Here is a 24,026-nt window from a genome sequence, read left to right as displayed (position 1 = left end):
CTGGGATGTGATGTTTTCCCTGATGTTTTTAGTTGGCTCCCTAATGGAATACGTTCCCTTACTGTTCTGGCATACGGATTCTCTTTGTGATTCTCATTCTTTTGTGAATTATATGTGTACTATTCAAATAATGTGATATATTTCCTGCTTTACTTCTGAGAAAACTGATTTTATGGTATCTGAAGACTAGAAATGATTCAACAAGTGATAGCTGCAGACTTAACTAAGGTCTCTCTCTCCTCTTTTTTTTCTTTTCTTCTCTTTCTTTTTTTTCTACTCTGTGACACCCTTTCAACTGGGCTTTTGGGCGCTCTTAAAAATTCCTCAGTGAGGCAGCTCCTTTCCTCCCCTGCCCTCAGCGTGGGAAAGACTATCTGGGAATGAGCCTTCCTGGCAAAGAGGGACACCTTGGCTGAGCTTTTGATCATCAATGCTTTCAAGAAAAAAGTTTTTTTTTTTTTTTTTTTTTTTTAAGTAGGAGTTTCACTCTTGTTGCCCAGGCTGGAGTGCAATGGCACAATCTTGGCTCATCACAACCTCCGCCTCCCAGGTTCAAGTGATTCTCCTGCCTCAGCCTCCCTAGTAGCTGGGATTACAGGCATGTGCCACCACGCCCAGTTAATTTTGTATTTTTAGTAGAGACGGGGTTTCTCCATGTTGGTCAGGCTGGTCTCGAACTCCCCACCTCAGGTGATCCGCCCGCCTCGGCCTCCCAAAGAGCTGGGATTACAGGCATGAGCCACCGCGCCCGGCCTAAGAAGAAAGATTTTTTAAAGAATTTTTATCTGAGGAATGTGAGCCACTTCACATGATCAGAGAGACATTAAATCAAGACAGCAACCACTTTCTGCTTCCTTCTTTTTGAGCTATGTATTCATCTGTTGAAACTGCTTGCTATCACCCCAGGTAGCTGTAAATTAATCTAATAATGCCACACCAAACACTGTATCCCACACCCTATAACAACGGATAGCCAAGCTCTCATCAATGCTATTTCTGAAAGCCAATGAGAATTCCTGACAGGCACCTTTCTATCAGCCCATTGTGCATCTCCCCTTTTGACCTTTAAAAACCTGCTTGTGACAAAGGCCAAAGGGAGCTCAGGTCCAAGGTTCTTTGGGTGTGAGTCTTCCAGGCAGCTCTTTTCACGTTGGCTCAAGTAAACTCTAGATTCTATTTTGTGCTTCAGCCTCTTTCTTTTAGGTCAACACGTTCAGCAACAGTAGAATAAATAGATAAGTTGGCCTATATTCATACAAATGAATACGCACAGAAACCAATAACCACATGAATAACATGAAAAATTCATACATGTAAGACTGAGTGAAAGAAATCAAACTTATGCCTCTGCTCCTGAGACCGACTTTGAAAAAATTATAACTGGGAGAATTATCACAGCAAAAGAGATCTGACCTAACTGCTTCCATCTTGCTTCTAATATCCAAGCTGTGTTTGTTCTTTCCTGGGCACAGGCCAAAATAACTTTGAGAGGAACTTAGTTTATGGTTTAGCTGTGAAACAAAGATGATAACAGCTCTTTCCCAAAACAAACCCCCTTCCTGCCTGGGGACTAGACTGCCTTTGCAGGACTAACAAATTAGCCACAAGATTAGAAATGATGGTTTAGGATCACGCAGCCTCCAACTTACGAGATTCTAAGCCTCCCCAAATTGTTCCTGGGGACCACATCACTGTTGTAAAACCTAAGATCGGTGTGTGAGATATTTTGTAGCCCTGCACTCAATGCATCAGCTGGCACCACCCAGATGGATAAACCAGCTCATCTGATCTTGTGGCCCCCACTCAGGAACTGACCCAGCTCAAGAGCATGCTTTAGCTCCCTATGAGTTCATCTCCGACCTGTCCAATCAGAACTCCCAACTCACTGTCCCCCACCCACCAAATTATCCCTAAAAACTCTGGTCCCAGAATGCTCAGGAAGACTGATTTGAGTAATAATAAAATTCTGGTCTCCCACACAGCCGGCTCTGGGTAAATAACTTTCTTTATTGCAATTCCCCTGTGTTGATAAATTGGTTCTGTCTAAGCAGCAGGCAACGGGAACCCACTGCGCAGTTATACTCCCCCAAAACCCACTACACACTTTATGATTTGATTTATATGAAAGCAAAGGACAGGAAAAACTTGCCTGATAGATTTGGAGTCTGTGGAGTATTGTCATAGTTTGGGATTGTAGTCTACAAATTAAGAGTAATCAGTTAAGCACCTCAAATAAAATTTCCCCCAATTTTTTTTTCTCCAAATTTGGACCACCTTGTTTCTCACTTCGCAGAATATAAAGTGCTAACATGAGGTAAGTGCTAAGGTCTGGAGATGGCCGTGGAAGAGATGACAAACTCCAGCACCATGCCTGAGTGTCCAGTGTGCAATGCTGGGGCAGCATATTTGTACATTGCTGTATTTGAAAAAACCCTACAAGATTCATGAAATTGGACCACCGTCTTTATAGCACTACTAATGGTAAAACAAGTAAGGATGGCTGGTTTGCAGTCATCTGAGCAGCATCTCTAGTTTCATAGATACGGTTTCTCTCTGATATTGAACGGCTTCCAATTTCAAGTAGAATGCTACATCACAAGAATAACGATGGGAAGAGAACCAGTTTCTTGTGTAATCCTACATGTTTTGGTCTGCGCATCACAAACCATTATTTGAAGAAGGGTGGACAGGCTCCAGCTATCTGCCAAAGACGTCCTCGGCAACACAGGCTAAGAACCGGCTTCTGGGCGGGCGTGATGGCTCAGCCTGTAATCCCAGCACTTTGGGAGGCCGAGGCCGGCGAATCACCTGAGGTCAGGAGTTCGAGATCAGCCTGGCCAACATGGTGAAACCCCGTCTCTACTAAAAATACAAAAATTAGCAGGGCTTGGTGGTGTGCTCCTGTAATCCCAGCTACGCAGAAGCCTGAGGCAGGAGAATTGCTTCAACCCTGGAGGCGGAGGTTGCGACCGCACTCCAGCCTGGGCGACAGAGCGAGACTCCGGCTCAAAACAAAAAACTACAACAGAAACACCTGCTTCTTTGGAAAGATCGGGGCGGGGAAGGAGGGAAAGGAAGGCGAGGCAGACGTCACTGTCCCTGCAGGCTCTGGCAGCATGTTGTTCAGCTGTGTGGCGTTAAGATGGGGCGGAAAAGCAGAGCCGGACTGGAAAGGCGCTGTCGGTGACATCACGGATAAGGCGACTTCTACGTAGATGAGGCAGCGCAGGGGCTGCTGCTTCGCCACCGGCTGCTTCGCTACGAAGGAGTTCCCGTGCTGTGGGAGCGAGTCCAGGACCGCTGTTCGGACCTGAAAGTCCCAGCTGTGTGTCAAGGCTAGGAGGACTCCGGGGTGCGCGGGGCAAGTGACCGTGTGCATAAAAAGGGTGAGGCGTCTGGAGCAGTAGCAGGGCGGAGACTTGTGAATTCATCACTGCCCCGCAGCGGAAATGACGTCATGAAGATTGTTTTCTGAGGTTTTTTTTTTTTTTTCTTCCTGTTTTTCTGTCGCACGCCGGAGGTACTGACCCTGCGATTACCCCAAACGTGGGTGATGCGACGGCATATTAACAGCGGAGGACTGCGTTAGTGCTGTTGAAATGTTGTAACGTAGAAAGTGAATTTTACCGGAAGGGCTACTCTTAGTTTCTACGTAACTTTCTACGGGTTTGTAGTTTTGCCGGCATGTTAAGTGTTGTCCTTACAGTTGCAAGCATAGGAAAGAGAAAGTATTGTGTCACCGTCCTCTCCGTCCCTGTGGTGAGCTTGCTTAACGCAAGCTAAGTGGCCCCAGTGCTCTTCTCTTCCGTTTCTACGTGGGGCTGCTTTTTCAAGATTGCTTCGTGGTCTCCAGTATCTTGGGTTCTCACCCTCTGTGAAAACCTTCGTGTTTTTTCGTAGCCCCCAGAGTCACCTTTCACACAGCCTGTGCTTCTAACCGCCGCCCCCACAGAAGTTTGTAGGATTTCTGTGCTATCGGGGAATGTGTTCTTACATCCTAGAGCCAAGTAGAAACTCTAGGCAGACGGCTGCTCTTCTTCGGGATGAAAGCAGGGCCTTTGGTGCTGTTCTTTGGGATGAAAGCAGTGTCCCCGTTCGGTTGTAGACACAACACGCTTGCTTTCTGTAGGGGAACGGCTCTCCCCGCGCCCAGGTGCCCTTGCTCATGTTCACCGAGGCCCTCAGGTCAGAACCGCAGTCTCACTTGTCGGCAGAATGTGGGGTTATCTACCCGAACTACCCAGCAATAAAATGGGACACATTACAGAAACATGAGATAGCATGGATTATCTCAAAAACATCATGCCGAGTGATGAAAAGAGTGCATTCTGTGTGGCGCCATCAAAGTGAATTTCTAGAACAGGTAAAACTAACCTGTATAGTGACAGAAAATACATCATTAATTGCTGGGGCCAGGGGGAGGGCGAGACTCACTGCAAAGGGCACAAGAGGACCTTTTAGAGTAATGGACCCGTCATCAAACTTGAAATGGTTGCATTGTACCATAGTCAACTCACACCTTAATCAACTTGGTTGTAAAAAGGAATGAGAAAACCACTCCAAATCTTAATGTCTTCTACTTAATTTAATGTATGTTTACCCTTAGAGGAGTCGTTTAGAAAAATGTCTTTCTAACTGTGCTAGGGAGTTCAGGAATTCCTTCATTTCTGTTTCTGTCTCTTTGTCTGCAGTTAAGTTCATGCACTATTAAATGGAATATTTGTAAAATAAAAATAGAGTCTAAGCTCAATTTTATAAAAGCATACATATATATGTTTTTATATATTTTTATATTTTTAAATATAGAATTATATATAATATATAATTTTTATATATTAAATATATATTTTATATATTTTTATTATTTTATAATTTTTTCAGGTATATATATTCTTCTTTATTATTTTTTCTTCTTTTTTCTTTTGTGGGGCCTGGGGGGAACAGTCTAGCTAAAATATACATTCTTCTCTCTGTAGATATAACACAACACCATGACTCCAGTGTTGCCCAAATGTTATGAGAAGTTATTTTTGAACTTAAGGTGATCAAAAATTTTACATATGTTTACATTTTCTCTACTGTTAGTACGGTCTATGCTTAGCATGTACAAATTTTTTTAAAAAAAGACAATAGCTTAAAAATGATTCAGAAGAAAAATATGTAGATATATTAAGAGTAGTTAATTCCAGGAGGTGTGAATATGGATGACCAGTTATCTTCCTCTTTATGAATTTTTTATATTTTTAAATGGAAAATCCTCAATGACCTGGAAGTGAAAAAACAGATTAGATTTGGAAGGGGTGTGGGGCAGGTGAGAGGAAAATGTTAAGGGAAGGACAAACCCAGTTCTGGCAGGACCGTGTTTAAGTTGAAGGTTTCTGGGGAGAAGTTGTTGGGATAAGAAGGATATGAAGGAGGCAGGAGAATCATGAAAATATTTAGGACAGTGTATTGCCTGTCTTATCATTCCTCCTCCTTTTGTGTTTCTTCAAACGAAATACACAGACTTACATTTCTTTTCAAGCATGCTTACGATTTGTGTTTCTCTTTTATTAGTGTAACTGCCCAGTAGGTTTATTTTGCCCATTGCCCAGATAAGCCAATGGAGCTGAGAACAGCAGGCTCTCTACAATTGAGAAAGAATTTAATAAATGCAGAGGCAGCTGAGGGACCAGGACAGGGGTTTATTATTACTCAAATCTGCCTCCCCCAAAATTCAGAGGCTAGGGTTTTTGTTTTGTTTTGTTTTTTGTTTTTGTTTTTTGTTTTTTAAGGATAGTTTGGCAGGCAGGGGGCTAGGGAATGTGCAAAGCTGATTGGTTGGAAATCACAGGGTGTAAGAGCTTGTTTACTTGCACTGAGTCAGTCCCTGGATGGGACCACAGGACCAGATGAGCCAGTTTACCAGTCTGAGTGGCACCAGCTAGTCCATCATAAGGCAGGGTCTGAAAAATATCTTAAACACCAATATTAGGTTTGACACTAATAATATTATATATAGGCACAATTGGGGAGCTTAGGAATCATGTGGCTTCTGGCTGCACGGCTTCTGAGCCATAATTTCCAATCTCGTGCCTAATTTGTTAGCTTTGCTAAGGAGGTCTGATCCCCAAGAAAGGAAGGGGTTTGTCTCAGGAGCGGCAATCATCTTTGTTTCAGACTTAGACTAAACTAAACTCCTCTCATAGTTAGCCTGGCCTATTCCCTGGAATGGACAAGGGCAGCTCAGAGATTAGAAGCAACATGCAGTCAGTTAGGTCATATTTCTTTCACAGTCATAATTTTCTTATGTCAGGTTTTTCTCACTGTCATAATTTTTGCAAGGGTGGTTTTGTTAGGAGCAGTATAAACACAGTGGTTCTGAGAATGTCTTCTGGAGTCAGGCTGCCTTCACTTCAAATTCCTGCTTTCGAATTCTTCTTTGCTGGCTGAGTGACCCTGGACAGGTCACTTAACGTCTTTGTGTATCTCAGTTTTCTCATATGGAAGATGAAGGTGATGGTGTGACCTCGGCCTGAGGTAAGGACTAAATGAGTAAACATATGCACACTCATCAACTGTGCCTGACATGTGGCACTTTGTGTTGTAGGCACAGTTGATGATGTGCATGTGTTACTCATGTGCATGTTAGCTCTTGTATTTTGCCTGCAACACTGCACAAAGAGCAGATGTGATGAAAACCGGTTGTACTGAAGTTACAGCAGTGATACTTTCCATGGCCATGCACCCTCCCAGGGAGACTGCAGTAATCCTCTCACTAGCAGTAACCTCCTGGGCTGGGAGATCCCAGGAAGGCTCCTCAATCTCCAGCAGGTTTGATCCTCTAGGAGCTTCAGGGAATGAGCTAGAGAAGTATTTCTTTCTGGGGGGAACGGGGAGTTTATTAGCTCATCTGTTCAGCTCATCCAAAGGAGAATAATGATGCAATTTCTTGCTTCAAATCTGCCCCAATAAAATTTTTATAGTTTTACAGTCGAAGACATTTGTACATGTAAAGGAGGAAATATGACTTTTCCTCACCCAGCCTAGGTTCACTGCTGAGACTCTTACAGCAAAAGACAGACTAATAAGAGAAGAGCAGATGTATTTATTTAATGTAAGTTTTACATGACAGGAACGCCTTCCAAATGAAATGAAGGCCCATGGAAACAGCTAAACCTCAGTTTTTTGTTTGTTTTTTTTTTAAGAGTAGTTTTATTGAAGATGTATAGTCATGGAGAAGTATGATAAGACAATAAAAGTATGATCTAACAATAACAAAGTGGGGAAAACGTAGCCAGGCCTCTGTGTTCAGGCTCTTCTCTGTGTCCCTGTGTCTTCACACTCCAGGATGCACCTTTCCTCTGGGTACAGAGAGAGCACCTCTCACATAAGGGTCTTATAATTGACTTCAGGAAAGAATGGCAGGGGGAGGGTGACAGTGACCTTCCTGCTTCTGTTGTTTATTCAAATTCTCTTAACATAAAATATTCAATACCCCAAGATGTTATATTTTGGAGTAGCATGTCCTGAACCCCATCATGGACATGCAACAAAACCCAGAATATTTGAAGAGTGATGACTACAAAACATTTAAATTCAAAATACAATTTATGGCCAAGTGGGGTGGCTCACGGCTGTAATCCCAGCAGGGAAGAGCAGGAAGGCCCAGGCAGGCAGATCACTTAAGTCCAGGCGTTCGAGAGCTGCCTGGACAATATGGCAAAAGCCCATCTCTATTAAAAATACAAAAATGAGCCCAGCACGTGGTGCACACCTGTTGTTCCAGCTACTTTCAGCAGGTGGGGAACCAGTGGGCTGAGGATCAACTGACACAATATCATATTTACAAATAACTTTTCTTCCTATGAGGCTAGTCAAGTGAAACAGTGGAAGTGGAGAAGGAACAAAGTAATCTGTAACTGGTTGTGATCAATTATTTGTAAACAGGAATGAATTTTTATGCACTATACACTGTTTTCAAAGTTACATATGCTGCAAAGCTGGTGGTGAACAGCAGTGCCCTGGTCCCTTCCTACACTTATCTGTAGGGATAACAATTTTTAATGAATGCAGCCAACCTCTACATAAATACTGTTACTCTTTGTCCAATTTTCCATCCCAGGCCCTGCAGTCCAGTCTGCAAGGGGAAACAGAGTTTGTGTTTCCTTACCTGCCAGTCCACTCCAAGGAGCCAAGAAGGCACCCTCTCCCAGGCCCTCATCCTCCAAACTTAGCCTCTCAAAGACTGCAGTGTTTTTCAGTCCTTCTTAAACACTCTCAGCCCCAAAATATGAAAATCAGAGGGATGGTCCTGAGCGCCTGGAGCGAAATGTTAGTTTGCTCCCAAGACCCATCGGGAGCCTTATCCCAAGTGCTCTGAAGAGCAGGAGAAAACATTTTTTAACTCTGGTAACGTCCTAAGGGGTCTTCTCCTTGGGGCAGGGTCCTGGCAGGACGAGGGGGAGCCCCACCGTCAGAGACTCGCCCCTCAGAGCTGCTCAGGTTCCTCTTCCCCGTGACCCTGAGGGAGGTTGGCCGGGGCCGCCGAGGATCAGGACGGGGCCTCCCAGCCCGCGAGCTAGAAGAGGCCGCCGCGCGGATTTCTCTTTCTGGCTGAGATCTTGGGACGAACGAATACATTTCTCGGAGTCAGGTTCCAAAGCTTAGTGAAACAGCGACTGTTAGGACCGGCAATGGAGACGTAGGAGCTAGAAATTCGGCATAAAAATCTGAATATGAAGAACAGAATAAATTAACATTCGGAATAGGATGGGCCATCTGAATAAAACAGTGCTACTCCGAAGTTAGGTCTCGAACCATCAATCCTAAACTGAGACACAATCTCCAATGACTGAGCTAACTCCATCAAAATTTCTCACGCCACCATTTACTTACCAAAATGACAATGGGTGCCATTACGAGATTTCCCAGGTGAAAGGCATCTCGGGGTCTAGGATTGAGGGGCGGCAGCCTTTTTGGTGTAGGAGACCTCTCACCCCGAGGCCCAGGTCGCCCTTAGAGGAGGTGGGGACTTGCTGGGTCGCTGGGTCCCTGGCGGGGGTGTCCGGGCCTCCCATAGCAAGGGGCCAGGAGGCTCGCCTAGGAAGGGTACCCCCCTGCAGGCTCGGTGATCCCAACTGGATGATTCGGCAATTTCCCTATGGTCCAGGCCACCGTGATAACCCGGTTTCTGGGACCCAGAACACCGAAGAGGGAGACGAAGAGGGGAGGAACAGCGCGGGGGACATCGCGAGGCTCAGACAGCGGGAGCAGAAGGGACACGTAGGCCCGCAGCGCAGAGCTTCTGCGCTGTCCCCATTCCATTTAGGGAGCGGAGTCCGTTCGTCAGCGGAGTCCCCATTCCATTTAGGGAGTAAAAGACGGCATTATCGTCCCAATTAAAAAGAAAGGTTCCACCAAGACTCGAACTCAGGCTGGATTCAGAGTCCAGAGTGCTCACCATTACACCATAGAACCTCATAATGCAAGTTTGCTGCAGGTGTGTGGATTCCTAATAAGTAGCAATAGTTCCCACCCACCCATATCAAGGCATTTCTTTTGATCCCACAAGCGATACTTGAGGAAGGAAGGTGGACCCCCAGGAAGGAGCCATCCCTCTTGCTTTCTCTCTGCCCTCTCCTCTGATCGACTTCTATCATTTCATGTGCACTCGGAAAATGAGGCAAAATCCACTGTGGATTTAGGGCCAGAGAAGAGCCCTTGAAGCCTCGGTCACAGAGGCTTCAGGACCGACACAGCCTGGGTCCTGTTTTGAGGTGAAATTCCTTCCTTCCTTCCTTACTTTCCCTCCCTCCCTCCTTCCCTCTCTTTCTTTATTTCTCTCTCTCTTCTTTCTCTCTTTCTTTCTTTCTTTCTCTTTCTTTCTTTCTTTCATTCTTTCTTTTCTTCCCTTTCTTTCCTTAAAGCCTCGGTCGGAGTTTCCTGTGCCGAGATGAAATTTCTCTCTTTCTTTCTTTCCTTCCTTCCTTCCTTTCTTTTTCTTTCTTTCTTTCCTTCCTTCCTTCTTTCTTTCTTCCCTTTTTCTTTCTTTTCATTGAGACAGAATCTCCTTCTGTTGCTCAGGCTGGAGTGCCGTGCAGTGGCAGTGGGCGATCTCCCCTCGCTGCAACCTCCATCTGTCGGGTTCAAGTGATTGTAATCCCCAGTGGCTGGGATTACAAGTGTGGGCCACCGTGTCCAGCTAATTTTTGTATGTTTAGTAGAGATGAGGTTTCGCCATGTTGGCCAGGCTGTCTTGAACTCTTGACCTCAAGTGATTTGCCTGCCTTGGCCTCCCGAAGTGCTCGGATTACAGGTGTGAGCCACTGCGCCCAGCCCGGAGATGAAATATCTGCAAAATTTCTGTTATTTTCTTGATGCTTTCCCTCTTTTCCGTTTGCCCAAGGAGGCCAGATGATTGTCAAAACAGGACATGGGACTTCCTGGGCACTTTGCCCCCTTCCTCCCTGTAGTATGTAACAGAAGACAGCAATCAAGTGAGATTGGGAAGCACGGAATCCTTTATTTTTTTATTCATATTCTTCTATGTTTGTTTGGTTGGTTGGTTTTAACAAAATGTTCTCACCAGAAATGGAGATTTGTTGGATTTAAAATAAAAGCAATCAGCCATGTTTACATTTCTATAAAACACTCAAACCAGGCCATACTCTCCTACTATGACTCAAAATCAGCCATATACTGTCCAGGTCAGGAGGCAGGGCCCTGACATTGAAGCACAGTGTATTTTCTCAGAATTGGCCAAGTTGATACCATTACAATTTGTCAATATATCATGACCCATTAATTACAGTCTTTAAAAGTGTACATGTATTGTTATTGAAAGCCCAGGAGTTCGGTCTAGGCCCTGCTGCTCAGCTCACAGAAAGCCAATCACTGAGACATTGAGTATTGCTGAGGAAGAAGGCTTTAATTGGGTGCTGCAGCTGAGGACATGGGAAATCAGTCTCAAATCAATCTCCCTGATCAACTAAAGTGAGGGGTTTATGTAGCAGGGAAGAAATGTAACTGTGGGTGGGAAAAGAGGAACTAGGGAAGGGTGAGGAAACACTCATGATGAGTCAGGGGTCTGGCATCTCATTGTCTGTAGGCTGTGATCTGCTGAGTTTCAGGTCTATGATGCTTTTTGAGAGGTCTGAGAGGCCTTTGCCGAGGAAGGAACTCAGATAAAACAAATGTAACTTTCAAGCTTTAAGACCAGAAGGGTCCATTTTTATGTCTATCCAAAATCACTGTCTGTGGGACTCTTGGGTCGATTTCAGTCCCCACTTTCTATTTGTCAGTTCCTCAATCATGGAGAATCTGGTCATCCATCTTTTTGGCTGTGTCATGTGGAGAAAGGGCATCCTGAGCAGCTTCACACCATGGGTGACTGCATGGCCACCCAGGAATCAAACATTCATCTAATACCGTAGTTTCTCCTGAAACACAATCTTCCTCTCTCCAGTCGCTGACTTCCACTAAAGACAAAACACAGCAGGACCAACCTACCTGCAAAAGAAGCTTCAGTCCCATATACTTGACCTGATTACCCACACAAAGTGCAGCAAGAATCCTTATTCATACAGGCTCTCCTAAATAGGCTTTGCTGGAATATTTCACAATGCCATTTCAGGCAAAGCCCTGGGAAAATTACCAATTCCTCCACTTGTGTCCCATTATAAAAGAAAACAGAATCTTATTGAACTTATGCAGACAGACACATTGTCATGAGTTAAGAATATTCAGTTTACAAATTCTGTAGAAATTCGGCAGAGAAAAATATGCCTCAAATTCTATTTAGAAGACTATTCTACTCAATTGTTGCAGGTTATAAATAGCTCAAAAGGCAACAAGTTCTCCAGACTCTGAAGAATCAACAATGTTTGAAACAAACAAAGGCCATAAAACTTATTTCAGTTCTCTATTAGTTCAATCCATGCAATCAACTCCTGCTCTGCGTCACATTGGGCTAGCAATCTCTATGAACACATCAGTCTTTCTATTAGTGCCCTGGAAATTTTCCTTTACTTCAATGGCACGATCTTCAAAGTTATCAGAAGAGTCCTACATCCAAGAGTCCTTTTCATGGACTTCCCCAAAGAAGCAAGGCCTGAACTCTAACTGATTATAAGTCACTTTTTGAGAAGAATCAAAGGAAAACAACAATTGTGGATGACAAAAGCCTTAAGACAGCCATGGTTATAGACACAGTTGACAAGGGAATTCGGTTGTTTCTGTGGCACACAACAATTTAACATAATAATCATAATTATTACTGACAGCATATCAGAACTCTAGGAATCTCATACAATCCTGGAACACACATTAACAACACATCTGTGTCAACAGAACCCAAAGGAAGTGAAACACAACCTCAGATTTGACAATGCTTCATGCATAATTCTGTATAACAAATAAGCCTAAGAAGCCTAATATATCTCTCTTGGACTTCAAGAACCTAATATCCAAAAAGTTAATTTGAGGCCCAAAGGGTTGAATTTAGAAACTTTACTCTTAGAAAGTTTGCCAGATATCAAAGTTTTGAGACACTTGACATCACAAAATAGGATCACAGGTCACCTTAGATTAGTCAATCATTCAGCCAAAATGATAAAACAAAAATGTTCACCCTTTGCTAGAAAAGAGGCTGAGTTTCTAAACAGTAAGAGCTAATGAAGACAACATGAGGCCATGTGTATCTGTCTCTCCCCTTCCTTCTTTTGCCCTGCAGTTTACTTTGAAAGTAAACAAAAATATTTTATCTATTATTAACACTACAGAGACATTTTGATCAAAAGAGAAAACCAAATTTTACCTTTGTGTGGTGTATTAAAATGTTAAAGCTAATTTTAATAAAACCTTATACACAAGTTTAGTTATAATCAGTTTGACCGGAGCTCGGATTTTAAGGCAGTAGCTTGCCGATGCTCCCAGCTGAATAAAGCCCTTCCTTCTACAACTCGGTGTCTGAGAGGTTTTGTTTTTGACTCATCCTGCTACATTTCTTGGTTCCCTGACCGGGAAGCGAGGTGACTGACAGACTGCCAAGGCAGCCTCTTAGGCAGCTTAAGCCTGCGCTGTGCAGCGTCTCTGCGGGAGACTCCGGCCAGCCTGAGTGAGGTGATTCAAAGAGCGCTCCGGGGTAGGCAATTGCCCCAGTGGAACGCCTTGCCAGAGCAATGCGCAGCAGGCCCCTGCGGAGGATTAACACAGTGGCTGAACACCGGGAAGGGACTGGCACTTGGAGTCCAGACATCTGAAACTTGGTAAGACTAGTCTTTGGAACTTGCCCACTCCATTTGAGTGGAAATGTGGCCTGATCACCCATGGCGTGCCTTTATTGGCACTTTGGTTTTGCTTTTGACTTGGTTTAAATTGCTTGACAGGACTGGTCTTGGGAACTTGCCTACTCCATTTGAGTGGAAGCTGGCCTGATCACCCACAGTGTGCCTGTACCGGCACTTTGGTTTTTGTTTTTGACTTGACTTAGATTGCCTGATACTTTGGCTTTGGTTTTGACCTGGCTTGGATTTCTGGATACTCTGATTTTTGTTTTGATTTTGGTTTGGTGTAAACTGCAGAAGTGTGTGTGCCCTTTTTACCTGTTTTTTTTTCGTGGTGTGTGGCGTGTGGTGTAAGCGTGGTGTTTTGTCTTGAAGAAACATGGGTCAGGCACAAATAAGCCCACCCCACTAGCAACTATGTTAAAAAATTTCAAGAAAGGATTCAATGGAGACTACGGAGTCACTATGACTCCAGGAAAACTTAGAACTTTATGTGAAATAGACTGGCCAGCATTAGATGTAGGTTGGCCATCAGAAAGAAGCCTGGACATGTCCCTTGTTTCAAAGGTATGGCACAAGGTAACCTCTAAGCCAAGGCACCCAGACCAGTTTCCGTACATAGACAGTTTTAGACCGTACATAGCTGGTTTTAGACCCCCTTTCCCGCCCACAGTAGTTAAGAGAACAGCAGCATAAGCAGCTGGCAGAGGCAAGGAAAGACCAGCAGAGAGAAAAAAAGGCCATCTATACCAATTCTAAGTTAATTTAGACTAAACAAGGTCTTATTAATAGCAAAGGACAATTGAAATCCCAAACTTACAAGGTTTTCAACAAAAGTGAAGTTTACTAAAAGTTAACAGTGTAACGTGTATTATGGTAACTTCTAATCTTGTGGCCTTAGACAGTCTATTCCAAAGACATAAAGAAAGTTTGCTTTAAAAAAGGAAAAAAAAAGGGGGAGGCAGAATTTATTAAAAAAAAAAAAGTTATGTGATAAATTCTTGTCCTGAAATAAATTAACTGGTTGTTTAAAGAAAAAAGTGTTTGTAATATGTCAGAAAGTTGAGACATGTTGAAAAATTGTCTGCGGAAGTCGTGGAAGAAAAAAAAGTTATAAAAAAATTTTATGCAAGAAAAGGTTGTATAATTTAAAAGTAATGAGGCCTCCTGAGTACTATTAGAGAAACAGTTTATGTGCAAGGTGTATAAGAAAAGTAAAATATACCTTTGGTAAAAAGATTATAAGGAGGCATTAAAAAAAAGTCAGTTTGACCATGAGGTAAGAGTTCCAAAAACCTTTCATAACCTTTTATACTTTTGTATTAAGGAGTAGATAAATGCTCTAGAAGACCCTGATATTGCAATACACGGGCCCAGATGCTGGCCTTGCATCAGTGTGCACCTGAGTGTAATGTCTAATTTATAGAAAATCTCTGAATTTGAGAGGCCAGAGTGTGTGGATCACTTGAACTTAGGAGTTTGAGTCCAGCCTGGGCAATATGATGAAACATTGTGTCTACCAAAAATACAAAAAAAAAAAAAAAAAAAAAAAAAGAAAGAAAGAAAATAAAAGAAAAGAAAGAAAGGGAAAGAAAAGAAAGTCTCTGAACTAAACTTATCCCTCAAACTCCAGCCTTACAACTCTCACGTGCCCACCTCTTCTGTCCAGAGGAAGAGGGGGCATGAGGTGGAAAACGGGACATGTGGGATTGTTGGGCCTAAAGGGATTGGATGGTTTCAATTTCTGGTTCTGTGTCTCATGAAAGCAGTTCATTTTGTTTGTCATCTTCCCCAGGGTCTGAAGACAAGGCATTAACTGGTGTCAATATTCAGGATTTAGCAGGAGAAGTTGCCTTTTTCAGACCCAGGAGTCAAAGTCCTGTAAGCTAATAGCATAAGGATTAGTTAATAGGACATTTGTACTGCAGAAAGTTCTATTTCTCTCTAATGTGTCACCAGTAAAAACACTATGATCTGCTGTCCAGTAGTTACTGCCTGCAGCACTTCAAACCATTGTATTAAAGTGGTTAGGATACTCCTTGCATGTAACTAGTTGCCAGCATTCTAAGGACAGAACTGTGATTGAAAGCATCAAAAATGTGACAGAACCTATGCCAAACTTTTCAAAGTAAGACAATTAAATTTTCTCTCCATCATTTAACAAAATACTAAATGCAAATATCAGTTTTGGAAATTCAGTGTGAGGATAAATAATCTCCTTTTATTTAAATACTATACAACAAAACAAGAACAAAGTGAGAATAAACACACAGTCATTTTTTTTCGGCTGTTTTATTTACTTATTTTGAGACAGAATCTCCCTCTGTCACCCAGGTTGGGGTACAGTGACAGGATCTCAGCTCACTGCAACCTCTGCCTTTGAGTTCCGGATTCAAGGGATTCTCCTGCCTCAGCCTCCTGAGTAACTGGAATTACAGTTGTGTACCACCACGCCCAGCTGATTTTTGTGTTTTTAGTAAAGAGGTTTCGCCATGTTGGCCAGGCTTCTGGCCTTGAACTCCTGTCCTTCAGTGATCTGCCCGACTCAGCCTCCCAAAGTGCTGAAATTATAAGAATGAGCCACCACACCCAGCCTTCTTTTCAGCTATTTTAAAAGAGCATAATCACATATTTCCAAGATTGGTTTCTGGATATGATACTGATTACTGATTAGGTTGCTTTCACCATTAAAATCTTGAAACCAGTGCAACAATTGTACGTGTTTTGTTTTCAAGTACACACATGAAGGCCCAACAGTGATACAAGGCTTGGGATCAAAAATCACTAGAAATTCTCACAGCTTGTTTTTATTACCACTTCATCCAACTGAATGTCACTTAATTTTAATAATGCTAAACACAACTGAAGGAGGTTGAGAGAAATCCAATCAATATAATACCCTTAAGAACAAGGCCAATCTTTCTGGATGTTGGAACTTTGTACCCACATCACAGTTTTTCGTCATTAAAGGAAAGGGTCTACAACCAACTCAAATGATTGACTGAAACCAACTCATATTACTGATTGCACTGAATGTGTACCAAATCTCAGGTCATGGGTCCCTGAATCCTAGTGTTCCTGTGACATCCCCTTGGGGTAGTGGAACTCTACCTTTCAATGATGGGAAGTCTTGGGCAAGAGCAAGTCTCCTTCCCTTGTCCAGTATAGACAGCTTTTGTGTCTAACTCTACCTCAGCAGCTGGCCTATACCTGGGGCCAAGGGTTGGAAGGGTTCCTTGCTCCAACATCAGTGGTAGATGCCTTTTGTTTCATGTGAGAGAAGCGACCAGGTTTTGTGCCTGTAATCTGGTGGTGGCCAATCATGATCTATATGCCTCCACCACTGTGGCAAGCTCAAGAAACTCTCTTTCCCTGCCACATGTGTCCTTTCAGCACTTAGGATGAGAGAGGAAAGACCCAGCAAATGGGCAAAAAACATGCTATGTATCTGGAACTCTCAGACTAAGCTGTCACAGACTTGGCCTTCAAGAAATGATAAAAACTTCAGTGTTTGGTTTCCTGTTTCTGCGTTAGCTTGCTAAAGATAATGTGCACTGCTTTTCACCTGGCGCAGTCGTTCATATGTGTAATCTCAGCACTTTGGGAGGCTGAGGTGGGTGGATCATGAGGTCAAGAGTTCGAGACCAGCCTGGCCAATGTGGTGAAACCCTGTCTCTACTAAAAATACAAAAATTAGCTGGATATGGTGGCGTATGACTGTAGTCCCAGCAACTCGGGAGGCTGAGGCAGAAGAATCACTTGAACCTAGGAGGTGGAGTTTGCAGTGAGCTGAAATCGTGCCACTGCACTCCAGCCTGATGACAGAGCTAGACTGCGTCTCAAAAAAAAATTTATATATATATACACATATATAAAATAATGTGCACTTCTTTGAATATTTAACCCTTTTCTGCCCATTAAACCATTAGAGCCAGCATTTCCTTTTCTATCCCATCTGAGAGACTTAAGTGCATCGTAATTCACAGCAATTAGTATTATATTGGAGATGACGGCATAGTTAGTCTCATTCTCACCACCTCATTGTATGATTTCTGCGTTTTTGCTTTGTTTATAAAATCTCTTCCTGCTTTTCTTAACTAGACTGGTCTGTCTGGGTAAATTTTCTGTTTTCCTGTAGTGTTTTTGAAATTCCATGTCCCTGATTAGTTAATATATTTTCTTAGATCTCAGGTGCACAGGAAGAAGGTAATCATGTACCTTAGCTCAGGGCACATTATGGTGGCTGCTCTGAGCAAGGCCCTTACTATCTTTCCTTCTTTTCTCTGTTTATCCCACTCCCATTTCCCTGTCCACTTTCAGAAACATGTTCTGAGGAGTTTAGTATATGCTCTTTTATCTCACACTTTCTCTGCATATTTCAATAAGGGGATGTCTTTGGAAAACATACATTGTTCTTTGGGGATGGATGATGTTAAAACAACTTTAAAGTGTGAATTGGTTTCCAAAAACCCATTCCGTCTTCTTTACTCCATTCTGTGTACTATCTTCTCAACTTTTCTATTCAAATAGAAAAGTTTGTGTATAAACGTGGGGAGGAAGAAAAGAGTCAAGCCAATGTAAAATGGGCAAAACAGTTGAACGGTGTTTGTTTACCAAAGAGAATTTCTTAATGGTCAAATGGCATAAGAAAGGATTCTTGGCATCATTACTCATTCAGGAAACACAAATTTAAAATGCCATGATACACCATTACACACCCAACAGAATGGGTAACATTTAAGAGACAGGGAAAGCCACTGGCTTATAGAAATGCAGAACAACTGTAACTCTTGTTGCTGGCAAGAAAATACAATAGTACGGGTGGGAGTGGTGGCTCACGCCTGTAATCCCAGCACTTTGGGAGGCCGAGCTAGGCGGATCACTTGAGGTCAGGAGTTTGAGATCAGCCTGGCCAATGTGGTGCAACCCCATCTCTACTAAAAATACAAAAATTAGCTGGGCATGGTGACAAGCACCTGTAATCCCAGTTACTTGGGAGGTTGAGGTTGAAGTAGGAGAATTGCTTGAACCCGGGAGGCAGAGGTTGTAGTGAGCAGAGATCGTGCAATTGCACTCCAGCCTGGGTGACAAAGTGAGACTGTCTCAAAAATAAAATAAAATAAAACAAAATAAAATAAAAGAGAATACAATAGTGCCACCATTCTAAAATACTGTCTGATAGTTTCTAATACAGTTAAAAATACACCTACTTCATGACCCAGCCATTCCATTGCTCGGTTCATGCTCAACAGAATTGAAGGCACAGGCCCATAAAAAGACCCATAGTAGAATATTTGTAAGCACCTTATTCATAATAGCCCAAACTAGAAATATCCCAATTGTCCATCAACTGTAGTATACTCACATGTTGGAATAACACTCATTAATAACAGCAAAGAGCTGAGATACATGCCATAAAATGGAAGCATCTCATAACCATTGTTGCGTTTAAAAAAAGAAAAACACAGGCAAAATCAGTATAGTCCTTTATGTGATTTCTACAAGAAGCAAAAGTATACCACAGAGATAGAAATCAAATAGTGATTGCCTAAGTGGTGTTGGGGTGAAGATTGACTGAAAAGGGGCTCTCACAACTTTTTGGTCTGTTGAAAATGTCCTGTAACTTGATCTAGGTGATGGTTTCTTTTGTCAAAGTGCGCTGGGCCACGCACTTAAGATTGGTGTACTTTGGTCTCTGTGGATTATACTTCAGTCATTTATTGGTAGCAAAATAAATAAATAAATAAATAAATAAAAACAAAATTAAAATTTGGGGTTGGAGAATGTCATTAACTTTAGATTTTATTGTATTCTTTAGGTTTTACTTAAAATACCCAGTTGGAGTGCGAACTCTCATCTTCTCTTGTTCATTTCTGATTTGGCCTGAAAAGGCCCCACGGATTCTTGAAGTATCTGAGTCAGAAAAGCGGGTACAGCCACATCATGTCAACAGTAAAAGATTCCAGTAAGGCTGTCTGAGAGGGAGCACCTCACCTTTTGGGTGTTGTACTTGTTCAGAGAGGAGGCAAAAGTCTTTCAAGATGACCAGACCTCTAGGCGTGCAGGGTAGGGGTTCTTTCTATTCTCACCAGTACCAGGAGTTCCTAAGCCACAGAAAAGTTGTGACCTCTCTAGCCGCACGTCAGCGGCTCAGCCTAGGCTGAGATTGGAGGCGAAAGGGAAAGAAGAGCACTACACCCTAGAATGGATGTGGCCATGACTTGGATTGGAGACAAGGCTGCTGCGGCCACAGCGCAGAGTACTAACAACAATATGATCACCGCAAGCCACAGGAGCTGAAGGGCGCCGGGCTCTTTCTTTAAACTTAATGCAGGGCTGCTTCCGTTTTGGAGACCTAAGGGTCCGCGTAGATTTCGTTCGTTCTTGGTGTCTCTCCGTTTTTCCTCCCTTTCTTCACCATTCTGCTACAATAAAAAAACACTTCTCATCTCTCCCTTGTGCAGTCCTTACCGCTGCACAAAGCTACTGGAAAGTTTCGTCTCCCTGGTCCACGCCTCTACCGACTTCCTTGCCCTCCTCCTAGCAATTCCCTGTTGGATTCACCCCTTGCCCGGCTCCGGCCTCCTGCTCAAGACAGGCACCCAGAAACAGTGCAGCTGAGTCCCCGCAGCTCTCTGCCTAAGAGTGGCAAGAGAGGCCACTGGAGGCCACGCCACTTGCGCGCCCCACAGGATGCCCGATAAAGCAATCTGAATAAATGCTTTTCAGAAAGAACCTACTTCCCCTTCGTGACGAGCCTCGGCAACATGTCGAAATCCTGTCTCTACAAAAAATACAAAAATTAGCCGGGCGTGGTGGCGCGCGCCTGTCATCTCAGCTACTTGGGGGCTGAGACAAGAAGATCACTTGGCCCCGGGAGGTCGAGGCTGCAGTGAGCCTTGTTTGCACCACTGCACTCCAGCCTGGGGGACCAAGTGAGACCCTATCGCAAAACAAAACAAAACAAAACTTCCCCACAGAGAAATAGTTCATGATTTACATTCTCAGGACTCTTCAAAGGACTAAAAGTTAAAGGCGACAATGGATTCACTCGACGAGTCTTAGTCCTGCGCCCTGGTGAGTGGCAGACCCTGCTCCCCGCGAGGGGACCACGAGGAACTCTCACCACCATCCCTGCCCTGGTGGAGCCCCACTGCGGACACAGGATCCGAAGATGGCAGCGGAAGCTCTGCAGCGGCCCCTAAAGCGACTGGGCAGGGTGGGCACAGGCTCCCTCACCGGGTGAAGGCGGCGCAAAGAACGGGAAGAGCCATCCTGGGAGCCCACTGGGCATTCAGCTTCCCATGGGCCCCCAGGCGGCTCGGGCCCGGGCCGCAGACTGGGGCGTTTCCCGGGGCTTCTGAAGCAGGCGAGGGGCAGGGCGGGCGAAGGCCATTCGGCGGTCCTTCTGGCTCCAGAATCTCCCAACCCGCGGGTGTGCAACGTGATCCGCGCGACTCACCGCTCTAATCTCTCTGGTTTTCCCTCCTGAGGGGCAGGCCCTCAGGACAAAAGGGGTGGGGAGAGTTTGGGGAGTGTGCCCTGCATGTAGCTCCCGGTAGAATCAGTAGTAGCGATCTCTATGGCGCAATCAGTTAGCGCGCTTAGCTGTTAACAGAAAGGCTGGTGGTCCGGGCCCAACCAGGGACGCCTCGCTTTGTTGTTTTAACCCGTTTCTGTTGATATACAATCAACTCCAGCCTAATCAGGAGACACACATGTCCTCTTCCCCACCTTCTTAGGTCTGAGGCTTGGCAAGGCCCATGGTGCCTTTTACCTGTCAAACTCAAGAATCCCAGAGACCTTAGACAGGAACTCACTTCTGGTGTGATAAAAATGTTCTTTGCTCCCATGGAAGGCTTGGGGGAGTAAAGTGCCTCGAGTTTTTCATGTTTAATAATAGGAGACCTATTATAGTAGTATTCTGTCCCCGGATGTGCCTGGGTTTAGTAATTCCTCTATCAATAATGTGACCAGTGGAATCAGTCATCGTCATGGTGATCCTCGCCATTTTTTGTGAAAACAGCATTTCTTCCTCTGTTTGTGCATGATTTAACCCTTTTCAAGATGTTTTTGAAATGAGGTGGGTTTCATGGCTTTAGGATTACAAATGATGCTGCAATCTCCACTATTCTTGTACACATATCTTTGGACACTCGTGCAGATATTTCTATAGCGTAGAGAAGAGGATGTGCCATTTTTACATTACAGCATTTATTTAATGCTTCTAATTTGAGTACATTCTGCAAATTTATCTTCCGTGGGAGCGATACCAAATCATATTCCAATTTGTTTCCCAATTCTATCAATGTCCCTTTTGTCATTTACTTGCCGGCACAACAAACGTTTCTACACATCGATGTATGATATTCCACTGAGAGGAGAGGCATCCTCCTGGCTTAACTGAGGGGGTATACAACCGAAGGAAATGGTGGACATTACGTACAGATATTCTGTGGCATAGGATGAGCTGCTAAACTTCTAGGATGTTTCAAAGTCCTCCAACATCTGTAATTGTTTTCTGTGGTGACCAAGTCACATGGGTCCGGAGAAGATGGGCCACAGTGACCTCTTTGTCAGCTTTCTGTCAAGTTGCTTATACAAGGGGAGCAAAATAACAAAGGTCCCAGATAATTTTTTCTTCTCCCCTTTCCTCTTTTCTTCATAAATCTTGGTTGTGCTTTTGTTTGACCAAATTGATGTAATGCCCATTTTCCCTCCTATACAACGGTAAATCAACATGCAAATAGCTATCCCTTTATTATTCTTTGATAGATTTCTGCAGTGGCTATGTCCATAAAAATTAGCCCATTTGCGATACATCATTGGAGCCAACAGAACCCTGCAACCAACAGGCACCTTGTGCAGACCTGGACCCTTAGAGGTATTGGCTCATGTTCCTTCGGTTCTTCTACTGAATATCATGAGTAGAAACTGAGCTCTTTGGCTTTTACCCACTACTATGGCTACAGTATCTTTTTTCCTCTCTCCTCTCTCTCATTTTTGTACCATGATTTTCTGCCATCAGTGGCATCAGTGTGGATTTCTGGTTTTGATGTCATTGAGTGAACTTCTGGGATTGTTTTATGACTATATAACAGTCAGTATTAAATTCTTCTGTTGATGAAGATTTGTGTTATGATGAAGATTTGTGTTATTCCCAGTTTTTCTTTAGTAGAAAAATGAGGTTAATAAGAACATTTTTGGTAGAAGCCTTGTTGGATGTATTGTTCATTTAATGGGGGTAATCAATAAAAGTAAGTGTGCTTCCTTTTCAGGTAGGCTTAACTAGATGAAAAACTGCCAATTATTAGAAAAGCTGTTGTGCTAAATTGCAGTCCAACTAACATCACACAGCAATATCATACACACTCTGTATGAGGAAGCGGGAGAGGCAACAACTTTCAAAATCAGTTTTTCTATGTTTCCTTTCATTTTCTAGTGAACCCTTAATGGCATCTTTGAAGGTGGCTGTGGTCACACCAAGTGTCACCACCAGCCTATTCAAGTCCCGCCGCAGAGCCATGGAGGGATACACCAGGGCAGCCCAGCCAAGTCTCAGGCTTATAAACACCAGGCAGTAATAGATGCCTATGAAAGGAGAAGGTTCAGATGATTCCTCCCTCTCCCACCATGTCTGTGCCTCTCTTTGCAGCTGCCGTGCCACTAAAAACAATTGCTTACACTTATTTTGTCAAAGATAAAGTCAGACATTAATCAAAGCTGTGAAAACAGATTTTATTCAGTAACTACTGACCATAGAGGAAGGGGCTGAGCTTCATCACATTTGTGCAGAGGTGATGGCATTCTAATCAGAGAGTGAGGCAGGGGCGAGGGCACAGCACAAGTGAAACATTACAAAAGATTGGTCATTGTAAGCTTCTGCCTCATCAAGACAGCTGTGTCTGCCAGCTGGCAATATTAGACATTAGGATTCTAACCTCCCACAGAGACTGGAAGACAGAGACTCAGTTCTTCCTGAGGACTATACCTCAAAGGAATGGCTTTCAGATCCTGGGGAAAGACACACTGGAGTCCCTAGGAGATACACACATATCTCAAAGGGATGGAGGAAGGATTCCCTTCTTAGTAAGTGCTATAAGAAAGAACCTACCATCATCAGCAGGTATTGGCTAGAACTAAAGTAAGTTCCCCTGGCAGCCTTGAGCTTTCTTAGGCAGGCATTGCCATGGGAGCCTAGGGTCATCCACGGGATATGGTCTTATGCCATTAGAAGTCATGATAGAGTCTAATCATCTCTTAGCACAGAGGTTTAAACTGATTCTTTGTGTGCTGAATTTGTTGGTTCTCATTTTCCATTCCCCCATTCCATGGTCAAGATTTTGCTGGACTCTGATAGATGGACAAGGCCACGGGCCATTTTCAGTGACATTTCAGCAGCCTAGGCATATCTATTGAGATCTAAATGAAAACAAAGAAAACCATGAGATTGACAGTGTGCCCCAAAATAGGTATGCATTACCAATATTCAGGAGATAAAAATATATCTAGGCTTTGTCAAAATGGAAAGTGACTTATGCAGCCAGGATGAAATTCAAACTTACATTTTCAAAGTATACAGCCTGTTGATATTTTATATAAGAAAGCCATGGCAAAATGACAATCCACAAGTGGCAATGGTATGTATGGGTAGGGAGAGACTTCATAAGGTAAAAATTATCCTCACGTTAAATGAAACTCCTACGTGTTGCTACAGTAAGGGAACAGAAGCCAGTGTTACGCTGGAATATATTAATCATC

At 43.5% G+C, this 24,026-nt stretch overlaps 2 protein-coding genes across 2 annotated transcripts in view; both read right to left on the bottom strand.

Annotated features, from left to right (window-relative positions):
- The window catches only part of LOC100447686 (neuroblastoma breakpoint family member 12), a 2,265,351-nt gene that overhangs the window by 713,411 nt on the left and 1,527,914 nt on the right, over nt 1-24,026 (bottom strand).
- Nucleotides 20,129-20,661, bottom strand: LOC112130763 (uncharacterized). Its single transcript, XM_024240534.2, is given in 4 exon segments — nt 20,129-20,233; nt 20,236-20,412; nt 20,415-20,603; nt 20,605-20,661. Coding segments are annotated over 4 exon segments (528 nt in total).

Source organism: Pongo abelii, chromosome 1, assembly GCF_028885655.2.
Source record: "Pongo abelii isolate AG06213 chromosome 1, NHGRI_mPonAbe1-v2.0_pri, whole genome shotgun sequence".
Lineage (NCBI taxonomy): Eukaryota > Metazoa > Chordata > Mammalia > Primates > Hominidae > Pongo > Pongo abelii.
This window is presented reverse-complemented; position numbering and strand designations above follow the sequence as displayed.